At 45.6% G+C, this 25,182-nt stretch overlaps 1 protein-coding gene across 1 annotated transcript; it reads left to right on the top strand.

The window, feature by feature from the left end:
• Nucleotides 1-1,714: 1,714 nt before the first annotated feature.
• LOC121046295 (potassium/sodium hyperpolarization-activated cyclic nucleotide-gated channel 1-like) lies at nt 1,715-24,995 on the top strand. The gene is made up of 4 exons (XM_040500383.2): nt 1,715-1,810; nt 11,492-11,638; nt 18,781-19,024; nt 24,647-24,995. Exons 1-4 carry the CDS (start codon nt 1,715-1,717, stop codon nt 24,829-24,831), a joined length of 672 nt encoding a protein of 223 aa, XP_040356317.2. The 3' UTR covers nt 24,832-24,995.
• The last annotated feature ends 187 nt before the right edge of the window (nt 24,996-25,182 follow it).

A 25,182-nucleotide genomic window follows, 5' to 3' on the forward strand; every position in this document is an offset into this window, starting at 1 on the left:
GATGTAAGTATAAGCAGTATGGCGCAATATGCGACATACGTTCCGAGACAATCAGAAGTTAACCAGGATTTCAAATGTTTTCTTGGGAAAATTTCCGTATACCGAAAAGTCTACGCACCGAAAAGTTCGTATACTGAAATATCCGTGCACCGAAATGTCCTTGCACCGAAATGTCTGTGCACCGAAATGTTTAGGCACCGAAACTTTCGAAAAGTCATACGCCGAAACGCCCTAACCCAGCGTATACACATAGTACTGTCAAATGATTTTATATGAGACCACGAACCAGAAGGCTCTTCAAAACACTGGAGTCCTCGGTTTCCGGTTATATTTTCATGTGAATGTCCAGGTAGTAAGCTTTTATGTCCCGCACACGATATCCACTGTCAATCAATATTTTCTCTGTTCTTTCTCGGAACACGGATGGCAGTTTTTCTACTCGACGGGCGTGTACTTTCGCTTGTTCAATTGCATTGCGGTCCTGTGCCTGATCGCCCACTGGAATGCCTGTCTGCAGTTCTTCGTACCGCGGATGCAAGATTTTCCAGCGGATTCCTGGGTTTCCAAGCAGAAGCTCACAGTAGGTAGCGCGATATTTTGTTTCGAGGTCGTACTGTCTTTTGATAGATATTGCCGCGCGGGCAGCTGGCCAAGTAGGCAGCGCGCGCGTGGCCTAACGGTTACCGCGTTTGCCTCCCACGCAGAAGGCCAGGGTTCGATTCCTGGTCGCGGCTACACATTTTTGTTGACAGTGTAATTTGATGTTCTGGTGAATTCAAGAACCGTCTCGCTGATTCGGAACGTTCTACGCCGAACGATCCAGAAACCACGAGGGTACATAAGGGGATTCCGCGTGGCGAGCCGCAGTCAGTCTCGTCCCAGCGCTCGGTCCTGTGGTTTCGCCGACTTCGACGCCCGCGACGCTCTGTTATTATTCTTTGTACCCCTTTTATTTTTGGCACAAGTTCGCCACATTAAACGTTTATTTATTTCTGTTTATTTATTGTTTTTTGGTCACCACCCGTGACAGTATGAATTTGCCTGTTCGCAGTGAGCAAGAAGAAAAAAAAAAAGGTACTTGTGTTATGTCAAGAGCAGTTTGAGTGATGTCCTGTTAAGGGCACCTCCTGACAGTGGCCCTACAAAGGGCTGTTTGTAATTAATTACAGCCAGGGACGAACACTAGCGTTTAGACGATGGAATGTTTACGACCGTAGAAAACAGAGGAGTATTGTGACGGAATTAGCCTTTGGTGACATAATGGTCTAGAAAAAGTGCACGTCAATCTTTCTAACGCCATGAAAACCGTAATCTTCAAGGTTTTCGTGTTTTCAGTGCACATGGTTCTGTTCTAGCTCACGCTAAGCGTTTACATTGTTGCCATGGGATCTTATAATTTATACCTCGATACGAGCTGATGAGCTCATCAGGCAGAGCTAAAAGCGCGCAACGTCACGGCGTTTGTTATCTTTCTGTGTTTTTTCTTACCGCCTAAACCAATCAAGTGCAGAGACTCTGCCGGAACGTTGCGTTTTTGCGTGCGTGTCTGTACGGGCTGCACATGACTGCAGCGTTTCCTTGTCGTTCACAGAACAGCTCCTGGTGGGAGCAGTACTCGTGGTCCATGTACAATGCCATGTCCCAAATGGTGTCTTGCGGTTACGGTAGAACTGCTGCGGAAAACACGACCGAAGCTTGGCTCACTTGCCTGGGAATGGCATCCGGTACAATCGGCTACGCACTCCTCCTAGGCCTCTGCGCTAACATGATACAGACCATGGACCATACACGCAGGCTACACAGGGAGAAGGTAAGAGAAGAGACACCCCCGAATGCGTATACGTCACGTTTGCTGGTGCGATGTAATAATATTTGCGTTGGAGGTACGTTTAGACAGTAGTGATTACACAAACACACGCCGCGTACGATGCTCGTTCAGATCGAAACAGGCGGAGGCGAGGAACGAGGCTCAGGATCCTTGGGCCCTTGTGCGAGTTTTCGCTCCGCGTGCTCCGGGCTGCGGCGCGCTAACACAGTCGGCTAGCCATTCCCCATTTCGGTGCAAAAAAATCTCTTACGTGAGTTCTGCCCAAGAATATGATTGGACCCAGGTAAATAAAAAAATCTACGATTTTTATACTCAGCTACGTTATGCCTACACATTACTTTTTTTAAGCCGACGAATCTGTTGGAAGGACGCCTAACCTATATCTCTGACTTTTCGTAGCACTTGGGTACCTACACTGCCTACAGGCTAGTTGGATCTGCGCACGTTTGCACCACAAACGAGTGCGTTGAAGGGTCGCGTGCACTGTGATCTCTGCAAATGACTGGGGCTCCCACTTCCACGTGACACATTGCCAAATTTGGTTTTGTTTTTTCCTCGAAATCTCAATTACACGGCACCTTCTCCTCTATAAGCCTCCGTGATATTGCGGACACTTTTGTCGAACTGGAAATCTGAGCGGCTTGTAACGATCGTCTAAAATAACTGTAGCGTCACGTTTAAATGTTGCATACGCGTGCGATGTGATTGCAGTGCGTAACTAGCTCGCTGCACCGTGGGGCATAAAAGAAGATACAAATATTAAAAAAAAAGAGGACACATTCGGGAAAAGCTATGACCTCTTCTGAGGTCATGCTGCCGGAGCGACGCGTCTTTATGTCCTTATGCTTCTTGTTTCTTCACAAGCATGATCCCCTCAAATTTGACGCTTGAAGGTAATATGTGGAATTGTCCTTTCCTGGCGTTTGATATCTCTAAAACAGGCGCATTGTGGGACCCCGATAGCGTTCTAGGTAATATACGGTTGTGCCGTATGGGCATAACATTCTGTTTATACTCGCTGCAGTGATATAGATTATATACTGACTAGCAGCTCAAGAAACGCGTTGCGTGGCCTATATGTGATCACGATTCTTTGTTTAAGATTCGTTTTTTCGGTGTTCTTGTAGGCTGACAACATAATCCCTGGTTGCGCATCGATAAGAATATAATAAGATAGTGCGCCCGAGCAACACCATCTAGAATAATCAAAGCCTGTGAAGAATCTCCTCTAACTCCGCCTAGCGCCATTGCACTCGGACGGCGCCAAATCGGGGCCCGAGTCAGACGCCGAGTGTCCTTCAGCGCGTTCATTGTAGTACACAAGGCCCAACCGAACGCTGACGCGGCGCTCGTGCCCAATGTGCGTCTGCACTCGATATCCTTGTGATGACGTTGAAATGCTAGTACACAGGCTTTTATTACTCTATATTACCATATTTTCCCTTCCCTTTCCCCGCATTCACCCTCATCAACCTACAATAACCCAAGCCCGTGAAACGTGCCCACCGTGAGTGAGGCAAATGTCACGTCTGGCAAACAATACAACCAACCAGCCAACCATCTATAAGCTGTGTTGGCCTTCGCTGATTTTGAACTAATGGGTGCCACGAATCAAAAAGGCTCTTGACTCGAAATCCAAAGTACACCGTCTTTTTAGCTTTATCGCAGCTACCTAATTTCTGAGATTTTATTGGCCCATCTTAAAAGAAAGAGAAAAGGGGAGACAAACCCCATATATATATAGGGTGTTTAAAATGCCGAGGGTCGATCTAAAATGGGCCGTAAATATCGGCGCCTGCACGTAGCAATCGAAACTTTTCGTCAAAGGTGTATTTCACAGGTGGGTTTTACCTTACAAAATTTCAAAGCTTAGCTCCTTTTCTGTAAAAACTAGGGCAAAAAAAAAAACAAAAAAAAACTTGCCAGGGTCAAGGTCGGACGGCGCCGCAGACGACCAACTCGAGTGGCGGAGCGCGTTTGGCGCACGTATTTATAGATGACGCTACCTCGTTGTTCTGGCTTGCTTTTAGAAAGTGTCGACACCGTTCGTCACGACCGTGGTCTATTAAATTGAACACAACATTTGTGCAAGGTTCCTTTGGTTTAAATATAAATGCGGACAATGATAGCAAAACTTGAAGTAACAAAAATAAAAGAAAACGCGGTTGCATAACGACGGCGCTCTTGCTGCCGATGGACTTCGACAGCGTGTCCTCTGCTTTTTTTCTCTAAAAGGCTACACCTTCCGATAGTGACCCTGCCTTTCGACGCTGCTCTCGACGCCATCTACACTGTTAGAAAAACTCTTGTCAAAGTATGGGACACATACATGCTGACCTTGTTGCCACAACATGTACTGTATTACCGGACTACAGAACATGTTCCATACTTCTTTAGTATGGGACATGATGTTGCTGTGTGGGCAGCCACAACAAGTTCCATACATCGTCATTACGGAACAAGTACTGTATGCTACAGGAAATGTACTATCGGGGAAAAATGAAATGCGAACAGAGGAGCGCGTGGCTCGCGGTACAGGCTGCGCCGCCTGGAAGTCAGCTTAGGGGCGAGGGGGCGTGGCCTACTTCGATGTGTTCACGCCCCTCGATTGGCGCTCCCTCAGCTTCGGCGGTGCGCCTCTCGGTGCGCTGAAAGCTGTCACCGCTATCTTTGCCTGCTCGGCGAGTGCGGCGAGCTTCTTCGCACCGCACGCGCTGAGCCAGCAAAGATAGCGGTGATAGCTTTCAGCGCACCAAGAGGCGCACTGCTGAAGCTTGGGGAGCGCAGAGGGAGGGGCGTGAACACGTCGGAGTAGGCCGCGCACCCTCGCTCCTAGGCTCACTTCCAGGCGGCGCGGCCTGTACCGCGAGCCACGCGCTCCTCTGTTCGCATTTCATTTTTCCCCGATAGTACCATCATGGCACACAGCAGTACATGTTCTGTTGCAAGCCATGCCAGGACACATACCATTTTTACGAGATACATCACATGTTCCAATGCGTCCAAAACAGCAAATGTCACATTTCTTGTTGGAAAAAGTTCAGGCTCATTTGTGATGGTACTCGCCCCATTTTACATTACTACGCTATGGTGCCTGGAACGCGTCTCCAACTGGTGTGTTTACCGCGGCCAAAAAAGTGGTCCTTCGATTTCCGCCTGATGACGTCATACAAGCGTCATGCTGTCGCCGGTCGCGACCCTGGTGGTGTCTCAGCAGCTGTGGTGGATATGGCAGATGCCTGTTCTGCTGCAGGTCGCTCTCCACTGTGACAGTTCACGGAAGCTAGAGCAGCCGGAAGTTGGGGCGTCTGGGACGCCGTGACGACAGCGACACTCGCGTTCGCTCGTGCTTTTCGCAAGCATTACTACTGCCAACCGCCAGCATCGCGACAGGCAACAGCATGACACTCCGGCTTCTGTGACGTCATTTGTTGCCACACTGGGACCACTTTTGATGTATGGGCGGGATAGAACGCTAAACACACCAGTTGGAGACGCGATTCAGGCACCATACTACCGCTAATCACGAGTACATCCGGGCTTTATGTCACATGCCAAGCTTCTCCTTGAAAAGGTTAATAGGTGACATGCAAAACAGGGATGTCCTGATGGTTTGAAGGCGCAACTTGATGCAAGTCTTTGCAACGTATAATTACCTGCAATGCGTAAATGTTCCCCAAACTTGTATTGAAAATTTGAACTGTTGTATCTAATGCGAGCACTATCCTGAAAACAGAACAATGAATCTGTGACATATATATACTCAACAGCCAGGAATGCTATGAGAAGGTTTTCGCATGCTACTTCAATTTTAGGGAGCATTGTACATGCAGTGACGGGGATAAAGACAGGTAAACATTTGTAAACATCCTCATGAAACTAAGTTCACGCTTGATGCTGTTGGTTCCAAACCATAGCAACGAACCCATTGTGAAGAAGAGCGAACAGTTTGCTGCTTCAAAAGTATTAACATTTATTTTTCGTTTAAATGACTAGAAAACACATCGCGCCACAAATATTTTGGGGCAGCTGAGCCAGTGTTATTAGGCTTTAAAAAAAAGATGAAGGTGAGCATTGTCTCCCAAAGAAAAATGTAAAAAAAATTATGCTGGCCTATGAAGCAAAAATTTGTTTCATAGGCCCATCTTGGCCTATGAAAACAAATAGAACTATTAACAATAGAAAATGAAGATTAATTTAGACAAGCGCCGAATTTTCTTCCCACTTCTTCCTGAACTTCGAGAGCTCTTGAAGGGCTCCTTGCACCTTGGGATGCACAGGAGCAACTTTTCTTGATGTCTGTCGGGACCCCTCCTCTGGGTTCATTCTCACCAGTTGCCTGAAAGAAAGAGGACTTAAATAATGGGTTGGAATATTTAGAGGAAGATGTATAACAGAAGCTAAGGAGTTCCTGGCTCCTTTTTCAACTTCAGTGTCGGTGCCGGTTAGTAATCCAATCCGGACGAGTTCTAAATCGTGTCTGTAGTATACTTTGAAGCCGAGACAAACGTCCTTAATTTGGATAGTCCGTGAGCATTCTACAAGCTTAAAGTCTCACCCTTCCATCAAGACGGATTGAGACTGTACACAAAAAAACGTTTCAGCCCACTGGCGTCAGTTCTCATTAATAACTGGACGCATGTCAGCCCACAGCGATAAGACATTTCTACAACCCGAGACGGAGGCGACAAAGAAAGACAAACGCATGTCTCAATTGAGACGTGTGTGTTTGTCCTTCTTTGTAGCCTCTGTCTTGGGTTGTAGAATGTCTCCATATTAACCAGCTCGCCTGCCTATAAAGTTGTACAAGATAGTTCAGTTAAAAAAAGAATTCACAGTACGCGTCAATGCAATGTTGCAAAAAAGTCTGCCTGAAGTGCTTAAGCAGAATATTGTGGTTATTATTAGAATGCTGAAATTTCATGTCTTTGTTTATAATACTAATTCTAACTGATAAGCATAGCCCGGTCAAAAGTATATTTATGTGCGCCTGCAGAACAAAGGCTCCTGCATTTGCAGCCTAGTGATATTAAGACTGGTTAAAATAGAGGTCGCATGTGTCGTAGGATGCATACGCTCTATAGAGCGTATGCATCCTACGACGCATCTTACGACCTATAGAACCAATACTATAGTATTGGTTTTATATGATAATATATCTGAATACCAGATTCATGTTGACTCACATTATATTGCAACATAGTCAATATGATTTACAGAGGAATGGTCCTCCCGAGCAGGTCACGCAGTTACTGCAGCACCTCCAATTAATCTGAGCAAGGAACATTTCCAAGCGAATTGTAAATAAGGATGTGTAGAAAGCAGCACATTAACAGCAGGCCTTTGCCTTTCTTAGTGTAAAGTATGAACAAAAACATGCTTCAACATGTTCCAGGTTGCTGTTGAACGTGCCAAACGAACACAAACCCTAACGTTAATGTGCTGCTCTATAAGCATATCTTTTTCCGAATGTTGTTGGGAATGTTGTTCGGGAACAACATTTAAGATGGCGACCATAAAATATTCAAGTTTCATAAAATCGGAGGGGGCGCTTACACGAGGGGGGGGGGGGGGGGGGCATACTCTTTATTTTACGGTAACCAGCCTCGCACATTTACGAGCATGCTTGTGAGTGTGCGAGGCTGGATGCACAATGTGCAAGTCTGGTCGCACATTCACGAGCACGATCGTGAATTGCGAGGCTGGTAAGGTGATGATGGGCCGAAATAATTGTTTGAGGGCTCTTCTTTGTTTTTTTATTGGCAGAACAAAGCTCTGCCACTATGACCAGGTTTTAGGTCGTCCAATCAATGAATGTTAACGCGCGTATAGAAACTTACGGTAGAGCTGCACGACGTCGTGCGTGCAGCATTACTCTACATAAAAAGAGTGTCCTTCTCAGGCCATAAGCGGGAGTTCACTCTGAGCATGCGCAGCGTTCAGAGAGCTGCAGCGTGGCGTCCAGCGAATACCACTATTTACAATAGAGGTTTCAACTCGACAGGGGTAGCTTCGAAGTGTGTACATTCATTAGGAGCTCAAGTTATTTAAGGCATATCAGTCCCGATAAAATGGCATCCATTTAGTGCACAGATCACCCGGAGCCACGGAGCATCCGCAACACGCACACGAGTATTAACAAGACGATGACTGATTACTGGCTTAGCGTGGATAAGTTCACTGGGAGACTAAAAATATTGGACGATAATCCGTTACAATCCCTAAGAAGCAAAAGTCTGCATTATTTCTCTGCATCAAGCAGATACCACCTTTACTTGACCGCATGTTTAGCAAGCTGCCAAGATCAACCACACGGTCGAGATAGCAGAGGAAACCAGTGCTCCACCATACTTTCAGATGCATTTAAAGTAGAGTAAAGCTATATGCCATACGTCGTGCAACTTGACCGGAAATGGCTGTACGCATGACGCGCAGAGGTCAGGCCATTTGGGTAACCCTTTTCGGACGGCGCGTGTATCACCGGGGAGCTCGTTAATCATCATCATCATCATCATCATCATCATCATCCTCATTCTCCTCCTCTCCCTCGCCCCCCCCCCCCCCCCCCCGGCCTGCGTTTACGCCGCAAAGCGGCGACAGTGTGCGGCTGCCAGGGATGGGCAAAAGACATGCAAATATGTATCGAAATACAAAATACTTCGTCAAAAATTTAATTAATTACAAATCTAATTACATTTTCAAAAAAGCATTTAAGTACAAAATACAAATACAACCAAACGTATTTGGTTTCCTCCAAATACTTTTCCAAATACATTCCTCAAAATTTGCGTCAGCAACTTCAGGGCACCTGCAACGGGTTTCTAGGTACCTCATTTTAATTTTGCATCGTACACTCGGGAGTTAGTGTGCGAGGGTCTAGTAACGTAACAGAAATATAATCACCAAAAAAAAAAAAGATGTGATCTGCTTGGACGTAATAGGTGAAAAAGTACAGAGCTTCAATCAGCTTTTTTGTCGATTACATTTTGCTATAGACCAACAAAGACCGAGACGATCAAGACGCGCAGCACTACCTAAAGAATTTGTTATGAAAACCTGGACGACCGCGCATTTAGAATATTCCAGGCAAAAATATGAATCGAAATCAGGCTGCAAAGCATCACAAGTTGTCACAGGCACTTATTTAGCCAGTCTGCCTGTGACCGTCGATTCGTCACTATTCTTGCCCTGGACTAGCACCGTAATCGCAAAGCATTCAACGCTTGTGCTTGACTGAGAGACACTGCATTCAGTGCAGAACGTAGTTTTCTTTCTGCTCTGGGCAGCGCCTTTAAAATAAAGCCAGAGGAGAAAAAGGAAAAATCCCATGGCCGGATAAAAGATGGAGACTATATCTTACAACCACAAGCATAAAAACAAGAATTGTCGTGACAATAAATTTGAGGGATATATTTTCGCTCACAATATTGTATTTAATTACAATTGTATTTGAAATGCCCACGTTTTAGTATTTAAATACAATCGTCAAATACATTACCCAAGTTATAATTAAATACACATGCAAAATACACAAAGTATTTGAAATACGTATTTCAAATACTTTTATTTGAAGTACTGCCCATCCCTGGCGGCTGCTAAGTACAAAACTATTTACCGCGGCATCCACCGGCAACCCACGCACCGCTGTCCTCGATTGCACCACCGAAAAAGGAGTCCCATACCATTTAGTTAAGCCGAACTTCAATGATGACATTCGTTTTTTTTTAGTGTTCATTGTAAATGGGAAATGTAAATATCGCCAAATGATTGACAAAACTAAATGTAAAAAAAAAAAGTATTTAAGCTCACACGGGGGATCGAACTATATATAGGGTCCGCTGCGAATCAAGCAGACATCTAACCACTGAACTACGCCACCGCTTGGGAAACTCGTAACCATTCGTTTTAAACGAGTTTCGCGTCGTGCGTATAGCCAATACCACCTAGAACACAAGGCGTGCGCGTTTCCTACTCTAAACGTCATCACTAGTAGATTCCCTCAGCGCCTCCTAGGTAGCCCGGATGAGCACCTTCGTCTGCTGCATCGTCGGCTCGACCGCCTGCATCAGTGGTCGTGCTCAAAACGAGCTCGCATTGCTAGGACGGCAATCTTGATGGTGCCGGATGCACATTGCAAATGAATTGTGGTAGCTCGTTATTAGCTCGCGCTAAGCAGTCGCGCACTTAGCTGTGGCCTATACAAGGCCTAGCTCTATGCGCATGGGAAGGCGAGACGCTACACGCTGGGCGTCCCGAACTTGGAATATACGACACGTTTAGAGAGAGCAAGCTAATACTGCGTTCAGAACAACTTAACGTTTACTTACTTACCTTAGAAAACAAGGCCGTCAACGCCGCTGACGCGCGATAGCTACGTCGAGCTCGGATTCCGAAGTCCAGCAGCGGGCCTATTCCGGGGTTCCGCGCCAGACGCCAGCGCAATGCGCATGCGCGAGAGAGAGATGTCTTCCTGCGCGCGGCGAAGCACGGCTCACGGGCGCTGTACTTCCGCGGTCTGATAGAGTTCCATAAAAATTGCTGGGTTTTTGGAACTTCTGGACGTGTTAAATTTCTGTATACCAGTTGAACCGACTATATATTGTAACCTTGTAAGGCTCTTTTTATTGATTCGGATCAGCTCATGCTTATTGCCTAAGTAGCAGGTTTCAATGCATACGGTACAGTTCCAGTTTTTGAACGCAAACAGCACATTAGATGCATTGCCAGAAAACGGGACATGTTCTATTCGGTTTTTCCACGTAGATTGATGGAATTTTCTAACAGTGTATCAATACTGTCAAAAAATACGACCGTGACACCCCAAGCGGTTAACTTTAGAACTACATGGATGGGGGCAACAAATACAATGACTCAGCGCTCGGCCGGCATAACCGAACGCGGCGTCAGCGTTCGGCTGGAGTTCGTGTTCTCCGGTGAGGGGGAGGAGGGGCTCTTTTGTTTCCACTCCGGCCTGCATGAACAATGCAGCATGCACGGTCCCAGCTCAGCACAAAAGCCTAAGTGGGTCAAGCTCGCATTCTCTGAGGATAGATCCGGCACTTAACGTCGCTTCGTCGATTGTTAGTATTTTTTACATTAAACTGTGCCTCGCGCTCTATTGTAGAAGATGACATTAACATGCCCATAAGACCTGCGGGCATGTGCACAGGCCTTGTGTTGAGTAAACACCGAGGTGTGGGGAAACAAACGGGTCGGAGCGCAACCTATAGTTCGATCTCCTGCCCAATATCGTAAAATCGAAATACCTCAAGAGAGGAGGAGGAGCGGCAGGAAAGAAGGGAGGAGAGGGCACGGATCCGGAGGAGGGACATACTCTCCTCTCCATACCCTCCCCTCCTCCTCCTCAAGAGCTGCGCTCTAAATCGGCGCTACAGGGAGTAGTAAACGTCTTTCATTTTTTACAGAAAGGGATCTACGCCCTGTAATTTTGGGAGCTAAAACCCACCTATGAAATACCTTTGACGAAAAGTTTAGATTGCTACGCGCGGGTGTCGATTTTTACGGCCCTTTTTAGATCAGATCGGGCCCTGGCATTCCAGACACACTATATATATATATCTACGCTTTCACATTTGACATTGCCGTGTTTCTTAAATGACTGAATAGCGCCATAGCGGCAATTACCGCCTTTTCTTACCGCAGTTAAAGGAAGTCGAAGATTACATGCAGTACCAGAAGCTTCCCAAGCAACTCCGCAACCGCATTCGAGACTACTTCGAGAACCGCTATGGCGGCCGCGTCTTCGACGAGGCAAACATCCTGAAAACCTTGTCGGATCCGCTCAGGGAGGTATACGCTTAACTGCTTCAGTTGTTCACCCGCGAGTCACCCTGATCTCAAGAAGCGCAGGATGTGGCGAGTCTCGGGCATTTTATTGGCGCTCCGCGGCTAACAAGAATGTGACTCCCCTTCCCCCCCCCCCCCCCCCCGCCCCCCCCACCCCCCCCCCCCCAAAAAAAAAAAGCTAGTCATGATGCAAGAAACATGTTCTCACCTTCTCCTCCTCTCCTTCAGTTTCTCTCCGAATAGAACGAAGAACAAGATCTGTTTGTCGCTTATCGGGTTAGCCAAAGCGAGATAAAGAAGAGAAGGATATGTCTCTCGTGAGAAGCGTGCTTGTCCAGAGGGGGAAACAAGGGAAGGAATAAAGCAGTAAAATATTAGTGTCAGATAGGTTGGTTAATTGTTGAGTTCATTTGACTTAACTTAAGCCAGGCTCTCATGTAAAATGGAAAAAAAAATGATACCATAAATGCATATTTTCATCGTCTTGTATCGCTTAACTCGCTTATCCAAATGCAGGAACATAAAATTAGTTGGCGAAGTTAAAAAGGCTGTATTTACACTTCTTTTAAGTTAGTTTCTTATGTATAGGTTTATAACGCCTCCACAGTGTAATTGCTTGCCACTTGTGAGTCTTTTGTTTTTTAATCCTTGTGCAATGCACAGTAAGGTTACATTAGAATTAATTAAATTATTTTTGCTGAATTATTAACATCGACTAGGTTTTGCTGAGTTATTAAAGAAAATAGATTCGCATAGTTACGAGAAAAGTTACTTATTTGAACCGCTCAAACCGTTTTAGCCTAATCCTTTCTTTTCTTTTTGGTCGCAATAGGGCTCAAAAAGAGTTATATCTTTTAATCCACAGTGCACATGAAGCAAAACATGATATCATTCCCCGAAGTTATGGGCTATACACACGCAGCAATTATTGTTGTATGTTCACAGAGTGAGATGAAGCGTTCAGAAAAGCAATCTATACAATATCCAAAGTAAAGAAAACGGTAAAGCGCTAATTACTTTAAGTAATCTTCGTTTCGCGTAAACATATAGGAACCGTGCGGATCTAATTCAAGCCCCGACCAGGGCGCCCCTAGCGGCAAACGGGTCCGTTGCATCGGGCATCTTCTGCCAGTCGCTGCGTTGGTTGTGCGTTGTAGTGGATTAGCGCTGTAATTTCTGAGATGACTATTCCGCACCAAGAAAGCCGCAACAAGTGCTGCCTGGTCGGCTGAAACAGTACGTCGAAGATCGCGCACGGCACGTAGTACTACATCGTCCCTTCGAAGCCGTACGAGGCGGAGTACTGCGCGACCTGGGTACGACTTGTGCGTCCATACAGGTTAGTGGTGTTTCTTACCTTCCAGTTCGTGCTTTGTTTAAGCTGCTGACGTATAATACAGTTACCTTCTTTTCTCTTCTAGCGACGATAGAGCAGCATCGACACCGACGGCAAACTCTATGGAGCAAATACTTCACCGGAATCGAGAAGCGGAATGCGGTCGCCCTCCTAAGCCTACCCTGGGATGTTTCCATCAGCCTACAGGAAGATACTAAAGAGAATCGCGGAACGGCGCGAAAAAAAAAATCGCTCAGTTATTGTCAAGCTGATTCAGAAATAAACGTACATAATTACCGCAGTCCCCTCAACGTCAACTTAATTTTTTTGCGGGCGCGCTTAAAGGGGTCATGAAACGCTTTTCCAACTTTTTCCAGTTCAGCTTTCCTCCTCAACTCATAAATCGCGCATTCTACCAAACAGTTAAAGAAGACGAAAAGGGGGAGCCCCCTCTTGGTCGCACCCTCGTTTGTGTAATCCGGACACATCCATTCTCCCCCTAGAAGATTAGCCCGTCGCTCAAAATTCAGACAAAAGTTGCTTTCCCCACCCCGTTCATTCTGAAGCTGACAGTGCTGTTGAAGCTATGTGCACGTTGGGCCAGCCACACTTGCCACGTGAGCGTGGCAAATGTGGCTGCAGAGAATGAAGTCAGGTGATGAAAGGGAGGCGGCTGATTGGTCCGGCAAGCGCGTAGCTTCCACCACAATGTCAGCTTAGGGGTGAAGGGAATAAGTGAGGTCCGGTTGCGTGTGACGTCAGTTTGGACCCGACGACGCGCTTTTGGGACCGCGGATGTATCACAGTGAAAAGGCAGAGAGGTTGCGAAGGGGAGGAGGTACGAAATAGTCCGCTCTGTTTTCAAATTTTCGCACTGAAAGTCACGCTTTTGACTTTCTACTTTTTTTCTTTTGGTTCACTGAACGATGTGCTATTAGTAAAATCCCAATCTAAAATGATTTATCCCAACCCAAAAATCGTTTCATGGGCCCTTTAAACAAGACGAAAAAGGGGAGACCCCTTTTTCTCGCACTGTCCTTTGTGTAATCCGGACACATCCATTCTCCCCCTAGAAGATTAGCCCGTCGCTCAAAATTCAGACAAAAGTTGCTTTCCCCACCCCGTTCATTCCGAAGCTGGCAGTGGTGTTGAAGCTACGTAATCGTTGGGCCAGCCACACTTGCCACGTGAGCGTGGCAAATGTGGCTGCAGAGAATGAAGTCAGGTGATGAAAGGGAGGCGGCTGGTTGGTCCGGCAAGCGCGTAGCTTCCACCACAATGTCAGCTTAGGGGTGAAGGGAATAAGTGAGGTCCGGTTGCGTGTGACGTCAGTTTGGACCCGATGATGCGCTTTTGGGACCGCGGATGTATCACAGTGAAAAGGCAGAGAGGTCGCGAAGGGGAGGAGGTACGAAATAGTCCGCTCTGTTTTCAAATTTTCGCACTGAAAGTCAGGCTTTTGACTTTCTACCTTTTTTCTTTTGGTCCACTGAACAATGTGCTATTAGTAAAATCCCAATCTAAAATGATTTATCCCAACCCAAAAATCGTTTCATGGGCCCTTTAACTTTGTTTGCAGAGTACGGCGCTCCGTGACATCCAGTTGTCCGTCGAAACGGACCTCCTTCACGTCTTACACGCGGCCAGATTAATGAAAACGTTTTCTCTTCGTCATATTGGCACCACGGAAGAAGCTTCCAGGTTTCGTAACCGCCTTAAACCCCGTCGTAATCACCCCGGGAACACTGTCCGCTGTGCTGCTAATCGCCACTGCTTCCCCCCGATGATTCTGCACCGGCTAACGAAGAAGCTTTCCGGATTCGTAGTCGCCCACTGCCCCCTGTGCTGTTCGTTACTATTACTTCGCGATGATTCTGAGCCGGCGGCACCGGCTTCCGAAGGAACTTTCCGAACTCGTAACTGCCTTAAATTCCGTCGTAATCACGACGGGGACGCTGTCCGCCGTGCTGTTCGTCGCCATTGCTGCCCGATGCTCCTGCGGCGGCTACCGCCAGGTCGCGGCGAACAATAGGCGACCGCCGCGACACGGCCGGCTTGCTCGCTTCCTATAATTTACCGTGCGCCCACGAACCAGGGGGAAGCCTTCAAAACTCGCCTCTCATCTCGTGCATAAATGACTGGAGTGCATTACCGGACTCCCTTGTAACAGTCATTGTTCATTCCTTATTTATAACAGCGTGCACTCAGCATGCTTTTTCTAATTAAAATGTTGCAAATAATTGTTTAATATGACTGTTCTGTTTTCTTGTTTTCTTTCTTTTGATAAACCTTACTTTGCGTCTGAATGTGCTATAAATGACCCCCCTTATGTAATGCCCCTCGGGGCCATTAAGGCATAATAAATGAAATGAAATGAAAGTGACTTTATAAAACGGCTCGGTAAAGTATCGCACTACAATTCACCACAGACGTGCCTGAAGGTGGTGGAAGCATCGCATAAAAATGTTTAAAGGATAAGCTTACCTGAGCAAAATGTTTTAAAAAACGCAGAAACAATAACTGATTATTTATTTATTTATTTATTTATTTGTTTATTTTTACTTTCGGCGCCCGTTTACTATTTACGCACCCTTTGACTGGCGCCACAGCCGACAGATGGCGGCAGCGGCCCCGGCGTCAGCTTACCGCCCGGTCGCGCCAAAAGTAGACGATGTTTTCGAATCATAAACGGTATAACACATTAAGTAGACACACATACACACAAAAATGAAACCGACGGTTCGTCGAATAATTTCAGCTACACGTATTCTGCTTTTGGCTCGACCGAGGAGGGCCCATCTCACACCACGGGGAGGAGGAGGAGAAGCGTTGTAATAGAGGTTGGGGGGGGAAGGAGAGAGCCAATAGTGTGTGCGTTTGCAATGTAATGCCGGACGGATCCCGCGCCGATTGGTCGCAAGTGCGCATGCGCTGCATTGTCGGGTGACGAGGAGGAAAGTAGGCGTACAGGCGGCAGACTATCGAAGCCTTCGTCACCTCCTCGCAGCTCGTACTGCAAACGTGGCCCATAAACCACGTGACCTCGATAGAGCAGCTGAAAACTCTTTGTAGTACGGGCTCTCTAGGCTGACGCCGGGGCCCCGGCCGCCATCTGTCAGTTGTGGCGCCAGTCAGAGTGTGCCTGGATAGCAGACGGGCTCCGTAGGCAAAGAAAATCAGTTATCGTATTTTTTTTACTGCTTATTTAAATAAGATTTTTCTTAAATATATTTTGGTTCGATGATTTTACCACCTTCGGGTACCTCTATGGTAAATCCTAGCGCGATACGTTATCCAGACGATTTATGGGCTCACTTTTAAATGCTTTCCCCGGATTTGTAGAAACGCAGGGCGTGTCAAGTTCGAACATCTTATTATTGCACCGTGGTCACTAAAACTGCGCCATTAGCCGATAAGAACGCCGATCAACAGACTCGCGAGGCAAAAAGCTTGAATATATTAAGCCACTTCCTGCTTGTCTTAAAAGACACGCCGTCAGCGAAAACTTTTGCAGTATACGAGCATGAGATTCGACGTATCCGATGGAACTTCACTGCCTTCTTACTGCAATGCATCTTGCCACACGCCAAAGTAAAAAAAAAAGAAAAAAAAAAGGAAGTTTGAGTTTATTTGTTTGGCTCACAAACATCTATCATTCTCAGGATGTCCTTCGTCACACATGGCGTTTTTCTAAGTGGCCAGTTTATCGTAATCGCTCTGTTTTTTTTTTCTTTTCTTCTGTGACATGTATACAAGAATGTTCTACAGAGTGCGGAAATACGAGCAGGCAGAGTAACACTATGAACTGGTACAAAAAAGAAATGAAAGCCGTTTACAACTTCCTGTAACGCCGAATTGGAGCGCAGCTCTTAAGGAGGAGGGGAAGGGTACTGAGGGGAGGGTATACCCCTCCTCCCTCCTCCTCCTCCCTCGGAGGAGAAGTAGCTTATAATCCTGCCTTCTCTCCTCCTTCTCCTCTGAAATATAGAATCACAAGGTCACGTGACCCCCTGGGGGGGGGGGTCACGTGACCTGGGGGGGTCATGTGACCTAACGGTTACGCCGACGGCGACGCCGACGCCGCTCAAGCCGGAAACGGGCGCCTAAGAGCTGCGCTTTAAAAGAAATGCAACGCGGAGACCGTCACGAACTGCGACGTCTTTATATTATCGCAGTGTGGCAGCAGGCTCCGTATCCCTAGCGAAAAATCCGGTATGACTTTTCACGATCCGGATTATGGAACCAGAAATTTGTTTCTGGAAACGCGAAATCCAGATTGCAGACAAAGGAATAATTTCTGAAAAACTAGTGCTGGGCGTCGATTAAAAATTTTAACCCGATTAATCGCCACCCTTTAATCGATTAATTAATCGATTAATCGGTTGCGTTGATTTTTATAAATAATATACTAGAAAGAGTGGCAACAACTCGTCTTGCCTTTGAAGGCTTATTTTACTCTCTGTTACACCGCGCAAAGAACATTTAGTGTTGAGGATACAGAAAGTTCAACGATTCAAAGACGCACATATTTTTGCTCCAGCTCCGAAGACGAAGAAGTTTGTCCACATTCTCCGACAGGAAGACAAGAAGTCAGGGCTTGGGCGATGCTTTCTGCCTTTTTCAGAAAAAGGGGCCTCGATGAGAAGGCGTTGATTGTTGTCTGCGCTTTGGCGGATGGTCCTTGCTGCAGTTACATGGATGCTTCGATCGTAGGCGATACTGAAGCGAACTTCCGCTTCCACTGTTCGAAAACGGCTTTTTGCAGATGATTCAGTGGACTTCCTTCCAGTTAAAAACTTCACCGCTAGAGTTTACTTTAAGCCCAAACTTTCCAGCAAGATTGCCTTCCATACTCGTGAACTCGTTCATTTTTAAGGGCCGGATAATGGAACAAGTAACCATGGCGTTGTTAGCTTCCCAGCTGGTTTTTCTGCTTCGTTGTCTTGCCTGAGCAGGATGTGTAATAGATCCTCAACACGTGAAATTTCGCGGTCGCGCGGAGATCAATTGCGGGCCCGGCTTGTTCGTCTGGCCTCGGCAGAACTGTAATGTATATCTTCGAACACGTGACGCTTCGCGAGCGCGAGAATTGAATCTTGCTCATTGCACCTTGCTGGGAACGGAAAACCACTCTGGACAGAACGACGAGATACACACCACACAGCGCTTTCCTTAGAAGGGGGGGGGGGGGGGGGGGGGGGGGCATAAGTCACCCCTAGTTCGGGCAGGTCGCCCAGGATAGAGCCATGCGTGCGTCCAGTTGACTTCGTTTTCAGTACCGATTAAATCACCGATTAACCGGTTAAAAAATTGATCGCGGTAAAAGCCTTAATCGATTAATCCGAAGGTTAATCTATCAATTTCCCAGCCCTACGAGTGAAAACCTAAATTCCAGATAGGATCCGGATAGAATCCGGATAGATTTCCGGTTCCATAATCTGGATAGCGAAAAGTTATACCGGATTTTTTTTTGGTAGGGATGGCTTAGCATTAAGCGCCCCTGGCGGCATTTGGCCTCCTTCAGTCGCAATCACATGGTTAATACATCGTAATACTGACTGTCTGCAGACGGCGACTCAGGCGCATTCCTTTCTTGTATGACGGCCCTGTCATCTCGGTCATACAAAAACTGCCCGCAAACATGTTCCAAACGTACATACACGTGTATGAAGCTAAGATGATCCGAAGATGGTTGTTGAGGCGTGTCCGCCGCAGATCATTCGGTCATCATGTCTTCATGCAGCGAACGAAGAGCCCGCGCCTTTTGTACGGTGTACTCATGGCTTGTATTGCCGCTGACCCGCTCCAGGAAGTTTTGAACTACAACATCCGGACCACGGTCAGGACGGTGCCCTTCTTCGCGCAAGCGGACCCGGAGTTGGTGGCTGACCTGGTACTTCGGCTGAAGCCCGAGTTCTTCCAGCCGCGCGACGTGATTGTCAAGCAGGGCACTGTCGGGCACAAGATGTACTTCGTCCAGGCCGGCAGAGTGAGCGTCACCATGGACGACGGCCAGGTCGTCGGGACCGCGTCGGAGGGAACTCATTTCGGAGGTACTAACGGCATCCAATAGCGCTCTATACTAAGTGAGCTCGTTTGCTAGAGCGCTCCACTGGAAACGGAGAGGCCCCTGATTCGATACTTGGACCAGGAGGATTTTTACAGTCGCGCACCAGTCGCCCAGCTGTGTTGGGAGATTTCTGTTTGTCCTTTGTCCCCTTTGTTCCCATTTTCCAGGGATTATTATTGTTATTCTTGTCCAGCTCGCTTGCATCTTTGCACTAATTGCATTAGCATGATAGTCCGCCATAGAAGTATTTTTTTTATTATTATTTGGGCATTCCAAATTCTACGCCAAACGTCCCAGGGTGATTCTACGTCAGTTCATGCAATTATGGTCCGGGTCATAATTTAGATATTTTTGTTAAAAATATATATGAAAGCCATGTTCTTGGGAGGAACATTCAGCTAGATATTAACGCCGTAACAATTTTTTTCGCTGAGAAATAAAATAGAGAAGCTTGAGGCGTGGAAATTGAGAAGATTTCACAATGCTACTTTGCACAGTCGTCATTTCCTTATCGAACCTTTCACGGCACAATAACTTTTTTAATAGGTTTTACAAAGGTTATACAACACATACGTAAAAAATTAAAAATATCCATAAAATATTTCAATGCAAACAAAAATATCAAACATGGCACAAAAACGCGTTTTAGAGACATATTCACTATTTTTTTGCAAATAAACCATCTTTCATAATACTTCACAAAACATATCAAAATGCGCGTATTTAAATATTCTTTACGAATATATAAAGATAATATGCCCACCCTTAAACATATTTTTGTTATCAACGCGGAAATTCGGCTGATTTCTCAAAATGTGGCAAGATTGGGCGTCGATATTTAAAAAACTCCATCTTTTATTTTATTTAAACTCCCCTTGGCACTTTGCAGTGACTTGAACTAACCTGTGATGGCAAAATATTGAGTAACATATGACCTCCAAGCGGGAAAAGCTACGACAAACCTTCACTCGGAGCGAGCCGACGTCTTCGTCATAGCGGCTTTGCCGCACAGCACCAAACGTTTGGGCGTTAGTTATGGCATGTATTTTATATTATTAAAATTCTTTTTTTATACGCGGTGAGTATTAGTGACGTGAAAAGGAGCTTTGAGCTGGAATGCCATTAATTAGCTTACAATTCACAGGAATAAAACGGCCCCACTCTGCAAATTCGCTACCTATGCATCATACATAAGCTTAAAACTCTCAGTTGCGCGAATGGCCATGTACACATCTGGCCTCTCGGCATATGATGACTTTCACAGATGAGTTTCCTGGATTCCTTTGACAGGTTTTACGGTGGTCCACTTTGCTTGCTTCACCGCACGAAACTCTCGAACTCGAAGACAGTTGTGAGCACTGCGCAGAGTGGTTTGACGCGTTTTGCGAAGTGCTGAAGGCATGTAGTTCCCACCAGGAACGCAAGCGATTGTACGTGCTTCTGCCACCAATCATCCTGAAGAAAACAATACTGCGTCTGGTGTCGGGTGCGACTGCCTACATGATTGATCAAACATGAAAACTGAAGCGCAAAGGTGGTGTTTGGGCAACCCCTGATCCCTACATGGGGAAGAAGGCGAATGCCGAAGACGTGGGGGTTACAATTGAGTACTACACACGCGACGACCTCGCATGCTCTGTTCAAAGCCCCGACAAAAAGGACGTCGTCAAAGCCATGATCAACAACATGTTCAAAGTCGTAAAAAGGTTTATGACCCGCTCTATTAAGGAAGCTTACCAGCTGTTTAGTAAGGACCATCCCCAACCCGAACTAGGCATCTCCAAATTTTATTCCCTACGACCAAAATGGGTAAAAAAAAGTCACGAGCACGAGGTGTGCGCATGCATATATTGCGTCAATTTTCAGTTGCTTTTAACGGCAATAACAAATGCCCCAAAGAAGATATTTACTGAAGACGACCTCACGCGCATCTACCTCTTCTGCGCTCCACAGAACGATTGCTTTCTGCGCCGTTGCGAAAAGTGCCCAAAAACGCAGAGCATCTCGCTGCAGTCGCTTCATCTCGACGAAGACGAAGAGATCTGTTTCGCGTTATGGGACGCTGGCGAACTCGTCAAAAAGGTTATGGACACTTCTGCCTTCCTGCGGCAATAGGAGAGCGAAAGCATATGAGGCATTCTTACATCCTGGACCTTGAACGAAGCCTGATACATGACATATGAACCACCTTACCACCCAAGGCAGTGATGTTCCACTTCGATTTTGCGGAAAAATGGACAGTATTCTTTCCAATCGAAGTGCAGAGTTTTCATTGAAAAAAAACTCAAGTGTCTCTCTCCACAAGTGTGGTTACGTCCACGCAAGGCACGCAACACTTTGCCGTTGTCACCGATGGTACACGACACATGACACAGCTCACGCTCCTCTAGCCACATAGGCCATAAAAGAGTATGTTAATGTTCGTTTCCCAGTCTTTTTTTAAATAATTTTTGCATCAGACGGAGCGGCGGCGCATTTCAAGAATCGCTTCCAATTCCACGAATTGTCTCGGAAGCCGCACTCTTCGGCAAGATGGATCTTTTCAGCCACTGGACACGGAGAAAGCGCTTGTGATGAAGTAGGCGGAAGAACCAACGCTTACCAAGTTGAGATCTTCGCTCAACTCAACAATTGCCACCGCTAAAGACTTTGTGGAAGCGCTACGTAAAAAAGTAACAAATGTCTGCATGTTCCACCTGTCTGTGGAACGGGTTCGAGAGTTTCGTGCGGTAAAGCAAGCAGAGTGCACCACCATAAAACCTGTGAGAGGAATCCAGGCTTCTCATCTGTGGAAGTCATCATATGCCGAGAGGCCGGATGTTTTAAGCTTATCTATGCATAGTTAGCGAATTCGCACAGTGGGGCCGTTTTGTTTCTGTGAATTGTAAGCTAATTAATGGTATTCCAGCTCAAAGTCCATTTTCGCGTCACTAATACTCAGCCCTTATGAAAAAAAGAATTTTAATATTATAAAATACATGCCATAACTAACGCTCAAAACGTTTGGTGCTGTGCGGCAAAGCCGCTATGACGAAGACGTCGGCTCGCTCCGAGTGAAGGTTTGTCGTAGCTTTTCCCGCTTGGAGGTCATATGTTACTCAATCTTTTGCCATCACAGGTTAGTTCAAGTCACTGAAAAGTTCCAAGGGGAGTTTAAAGAAAATAAAAGATGGAGTTTTTTAAATATCGACGCCCAATCTTGCCATATATTGAGAAATCAGCCGAATTTCCGCGTTGATAACAAAAATATTTTTAAAGGTGGGCATATTATATTTATATATTCGTAAAGAATATTTAAATACGCGCATTTTGATATGTCTTGTGAAGTATTATGAAAGATGGTTTATTTGCAAAAAAATTGTGAATATGTCTCTAAAACGCGTTTTTGTGCCATGTTTGATATTTTTGTTTGCATTGAAATATTTTATGGATATTTTTAATTTTTTATGTATGTGTTGTATAACCTTTGTAAAACCTATTAAAAAAGTTATGATGCCGTGAAAGGTTCGATAAGGAAATGACGACTGTGCAAAGTAGCATTGTGAAATCTTCTCAATTTCCACGCCTTAAGCTTCTCTATTTTATATCTCAGCGAAACAAATTGTTACGGCGTTCATATCTAGCTGAATGTTCCTCCCCAAAACATGGCTTTCATATATATTTTTAACAAAAATATCTAAAATATGACCCGGACCATCATTGCATGAATTGACGTGGAATCACCCCCCAGACGTTGTGCTCGACCATTTTCAATTTTTAAAAGAAAGTTCATGGCTTTTAACTTCAGTGGACATATTCTTTTCCTCAAATATTTTCGCCAAATTCTTTTTCTTCTTTTAACTTTTAAAATGGGTGTGAAACTAGGAATTATCCAATAAATGATGAGAAATCGTTTTTTTAAGCGCTTCACAATTTATATTTTGAAATTCGAACGGCTCTTACCTTGCTATGTTGTGATGATTATGTAATTTGTTGTTGTTAAAATATATCTTTTAACAAAATGCAAAAATATTTAAAACATTTCTTAATTGTTTTGTTTATTATTTCTTTGCTCCTGGCAATTATAAATATTGTTATTGGAAGCCCCGTAGATGTATTACAAATAAAATGTCGGAAACCGCACTACTAACTACATCACATAAAGACAAATTATAACTTATAAGAGATTCCGTTTTGCTGCCCAAACAGCCGTTTATTTTACCCTGAGATGGTGCAAGTAACAATAGGAAAAATAACGATTTTAGAAAAAGAGTTTATTGCCTTTGATTTCTAAAAGTTTAATCAATTTTTTTTTCTAAAGCGAGAAAAAAAAATATTGAAGTTGAGCTCCCTCGTCACGACCTGAACCTGGCAATGTTTCTTAGCGCCTCTTCACCGGACAGCACGCCACATGACACGAGAGCTATCTATACCCGTTTTCACCTAAAAAAAAAAGGACGCTTTGCTCCTTGTTCATACGCCGTGCGAAGTAGTTCTTACAAGATTTGGTTGTTGGAGGCAGAAGCGATGCTTTTGGCGTTTGAAACGTGTACGTCTCGATAAGGTAACATGTATCTAATCTAAAATGCACCAACATATATCTCAATTCTCAGCATAAAGAGGAAAATTAGTAGTGCTCCGCGGGAAACCGTACTTTTTTTACTACGGTTCTTGAGGTGAAAACGGGTATAGAGAGCTGAATTAGAGCTGAGAAGCTTTGCGCGCACGCAAGGCAATTGCTGGTTGTGAGCCGTGGCCGGCCTGGGCGACCTAGACGACCTCATAGGGCGCCATCAAAAGGAAGGCGCCACCTTGCCCCACGTTTTTAATTTTTTTTTTTTTTTTGCTTTTTGATTTATTTGAAAGCGGCACCCGACACGACACATCATGCTCGGTCGCCGTTCGCTTTTGGAATGCGGTTGTCGTCTGACAAAACGCTCGTGTTGGGCCACTCTTCACGTGTTTACCAAAAAAGTGATGTCGTACCTAATAGACAGGGGCGTATAAAAAGGAAAGGAGGGGGGGGGGGGGGGGGACGCCGCGGCTGGAGTTCGCCCGGGGCATTTGATAGTGCAGGGCCGGCTCCGGTCGTGAGTGTGATAATGTTATACTGACATTTTTTACAATCGCATAATTGGAGACAACATTCATCTTTGTTTGCCCGAGTCCATGGTACAGAGCCTTGTAAGAGCTGTGGCGCAATACAGATTCCCGAAAGTGTCTGTGCCCAGGAGGATTTGTCCTTCCAGTCATGAATTGGTATCACGTGTCCTTGTAATAATAAAAGTAAGAAAGTTCATTATTAAGTTTATTGTTTTCAAATGCACATGAAAGTGAATTTAATACGGTATAGGAGAGGACCTCATAGGTATTGAAGCGAATTAAAACAGATACTACTAGATTCTCAGATTCTTGTTCTGGACAGGTGCAAACGTGAGAGCTGGGGTACGTGCTTCGTTATACCTCGCACTTAGCGAAAAGCGCAAGCAAGCCCCGCATGAGGTTTAAAGTGCAAACAAGCCCCGCATGAGGCTCTCGAGCGTAGATGTACATGTAGCGCACTTAATTTTTAATGTGTCGGAGGTCTCACTACCTGTCGTGCAGCGTCGGACTTTCTCGCGTGCAGAGCGATGCCTGCTGACGAAGGCGAGGCGTCGTGCGAACGTAATCGCCGAGACCTACTGCCATCTGTTGTCCCTCTCGGACGATGACTTTCACCAGGCGCTCGACGGACGTCCCTTGATGAAGAAGGCCATGGAAGAACTCGTCAGGGAACAACAGTCGAAGCAATCCGTCGCTGTGCCCGACTGATGGACACATGGAACTCCGTTGGGTGGCGCTTTTTGATGACGTGTGCTTTTCCACCTTTGTGTTTGTCTTGTCTTGTGTTTGTAAAAAATGTTTAATGTTAACTTGTTATCGAAGCTTGTTTTGTTTGTGCTAGAAAAAAGTGAACATACAACAATTGTCGAACGTTTGTAGTCACAACGACATGGTCTACTTTGAACCTAGCTCAATATGGCTGGCTTACATCTGGAGGTTGGAATTTCAGTTGTCTTTGAGAAACTCGTTTTGAGATCGATAAAACAATATCGTTTTCAGAAAGCAAACAAAACAAAGGTGCCGATTTAGGAAGCATCCTATTAGCATGACCTCCTTGTG

The sequence above is a fragment of the Ixodes scapularis genome, unplaced genomic scaffold, assembly GCF_016920785.2.
Source record: "Ixodes scapularis isolate PalLabHiFi unplaced genomic scaffold, ASM1692078v2 PGA_scaffold5__190_contigs__length_132052651, whole genome shotgun sequence".
Taxonomy (NCBI): domain Eukaryota; kingdom Metazoa; phylum Arthropoda; class Arachnida; order Ixodida; family Ixodidae; genus Ixodes; species Ixodes scapularis.

What these genes read in the sequence shown, in the direction of transcription:
- LOC121046295 (XM_040500383.2), top strand. Translation starts at nt 1,715, where the DNA reads ATGGCATCCGGTACAATCGGCTACGCACTCCTCCTAGGCCTCTGCGCT. An exon ending in GCAGGCTACACAGGGAGAAG is followed by an intron (nt 1,811 to 11,491) that starts GTAAGAGAAGAG and finishes TTCTTACCGCAG; the next exon opens with TTAAAGGAAGTCGAAGATTA. An exon ending in GGAGGGAACTCATTTCGGAG is followed by an intron (nt 19,025 to 24,646) that starts GTACTAACGGCA and finishes TCTCGCGTGCAG; the next exon opens with AGCGATGCCTGCTGACGAAG.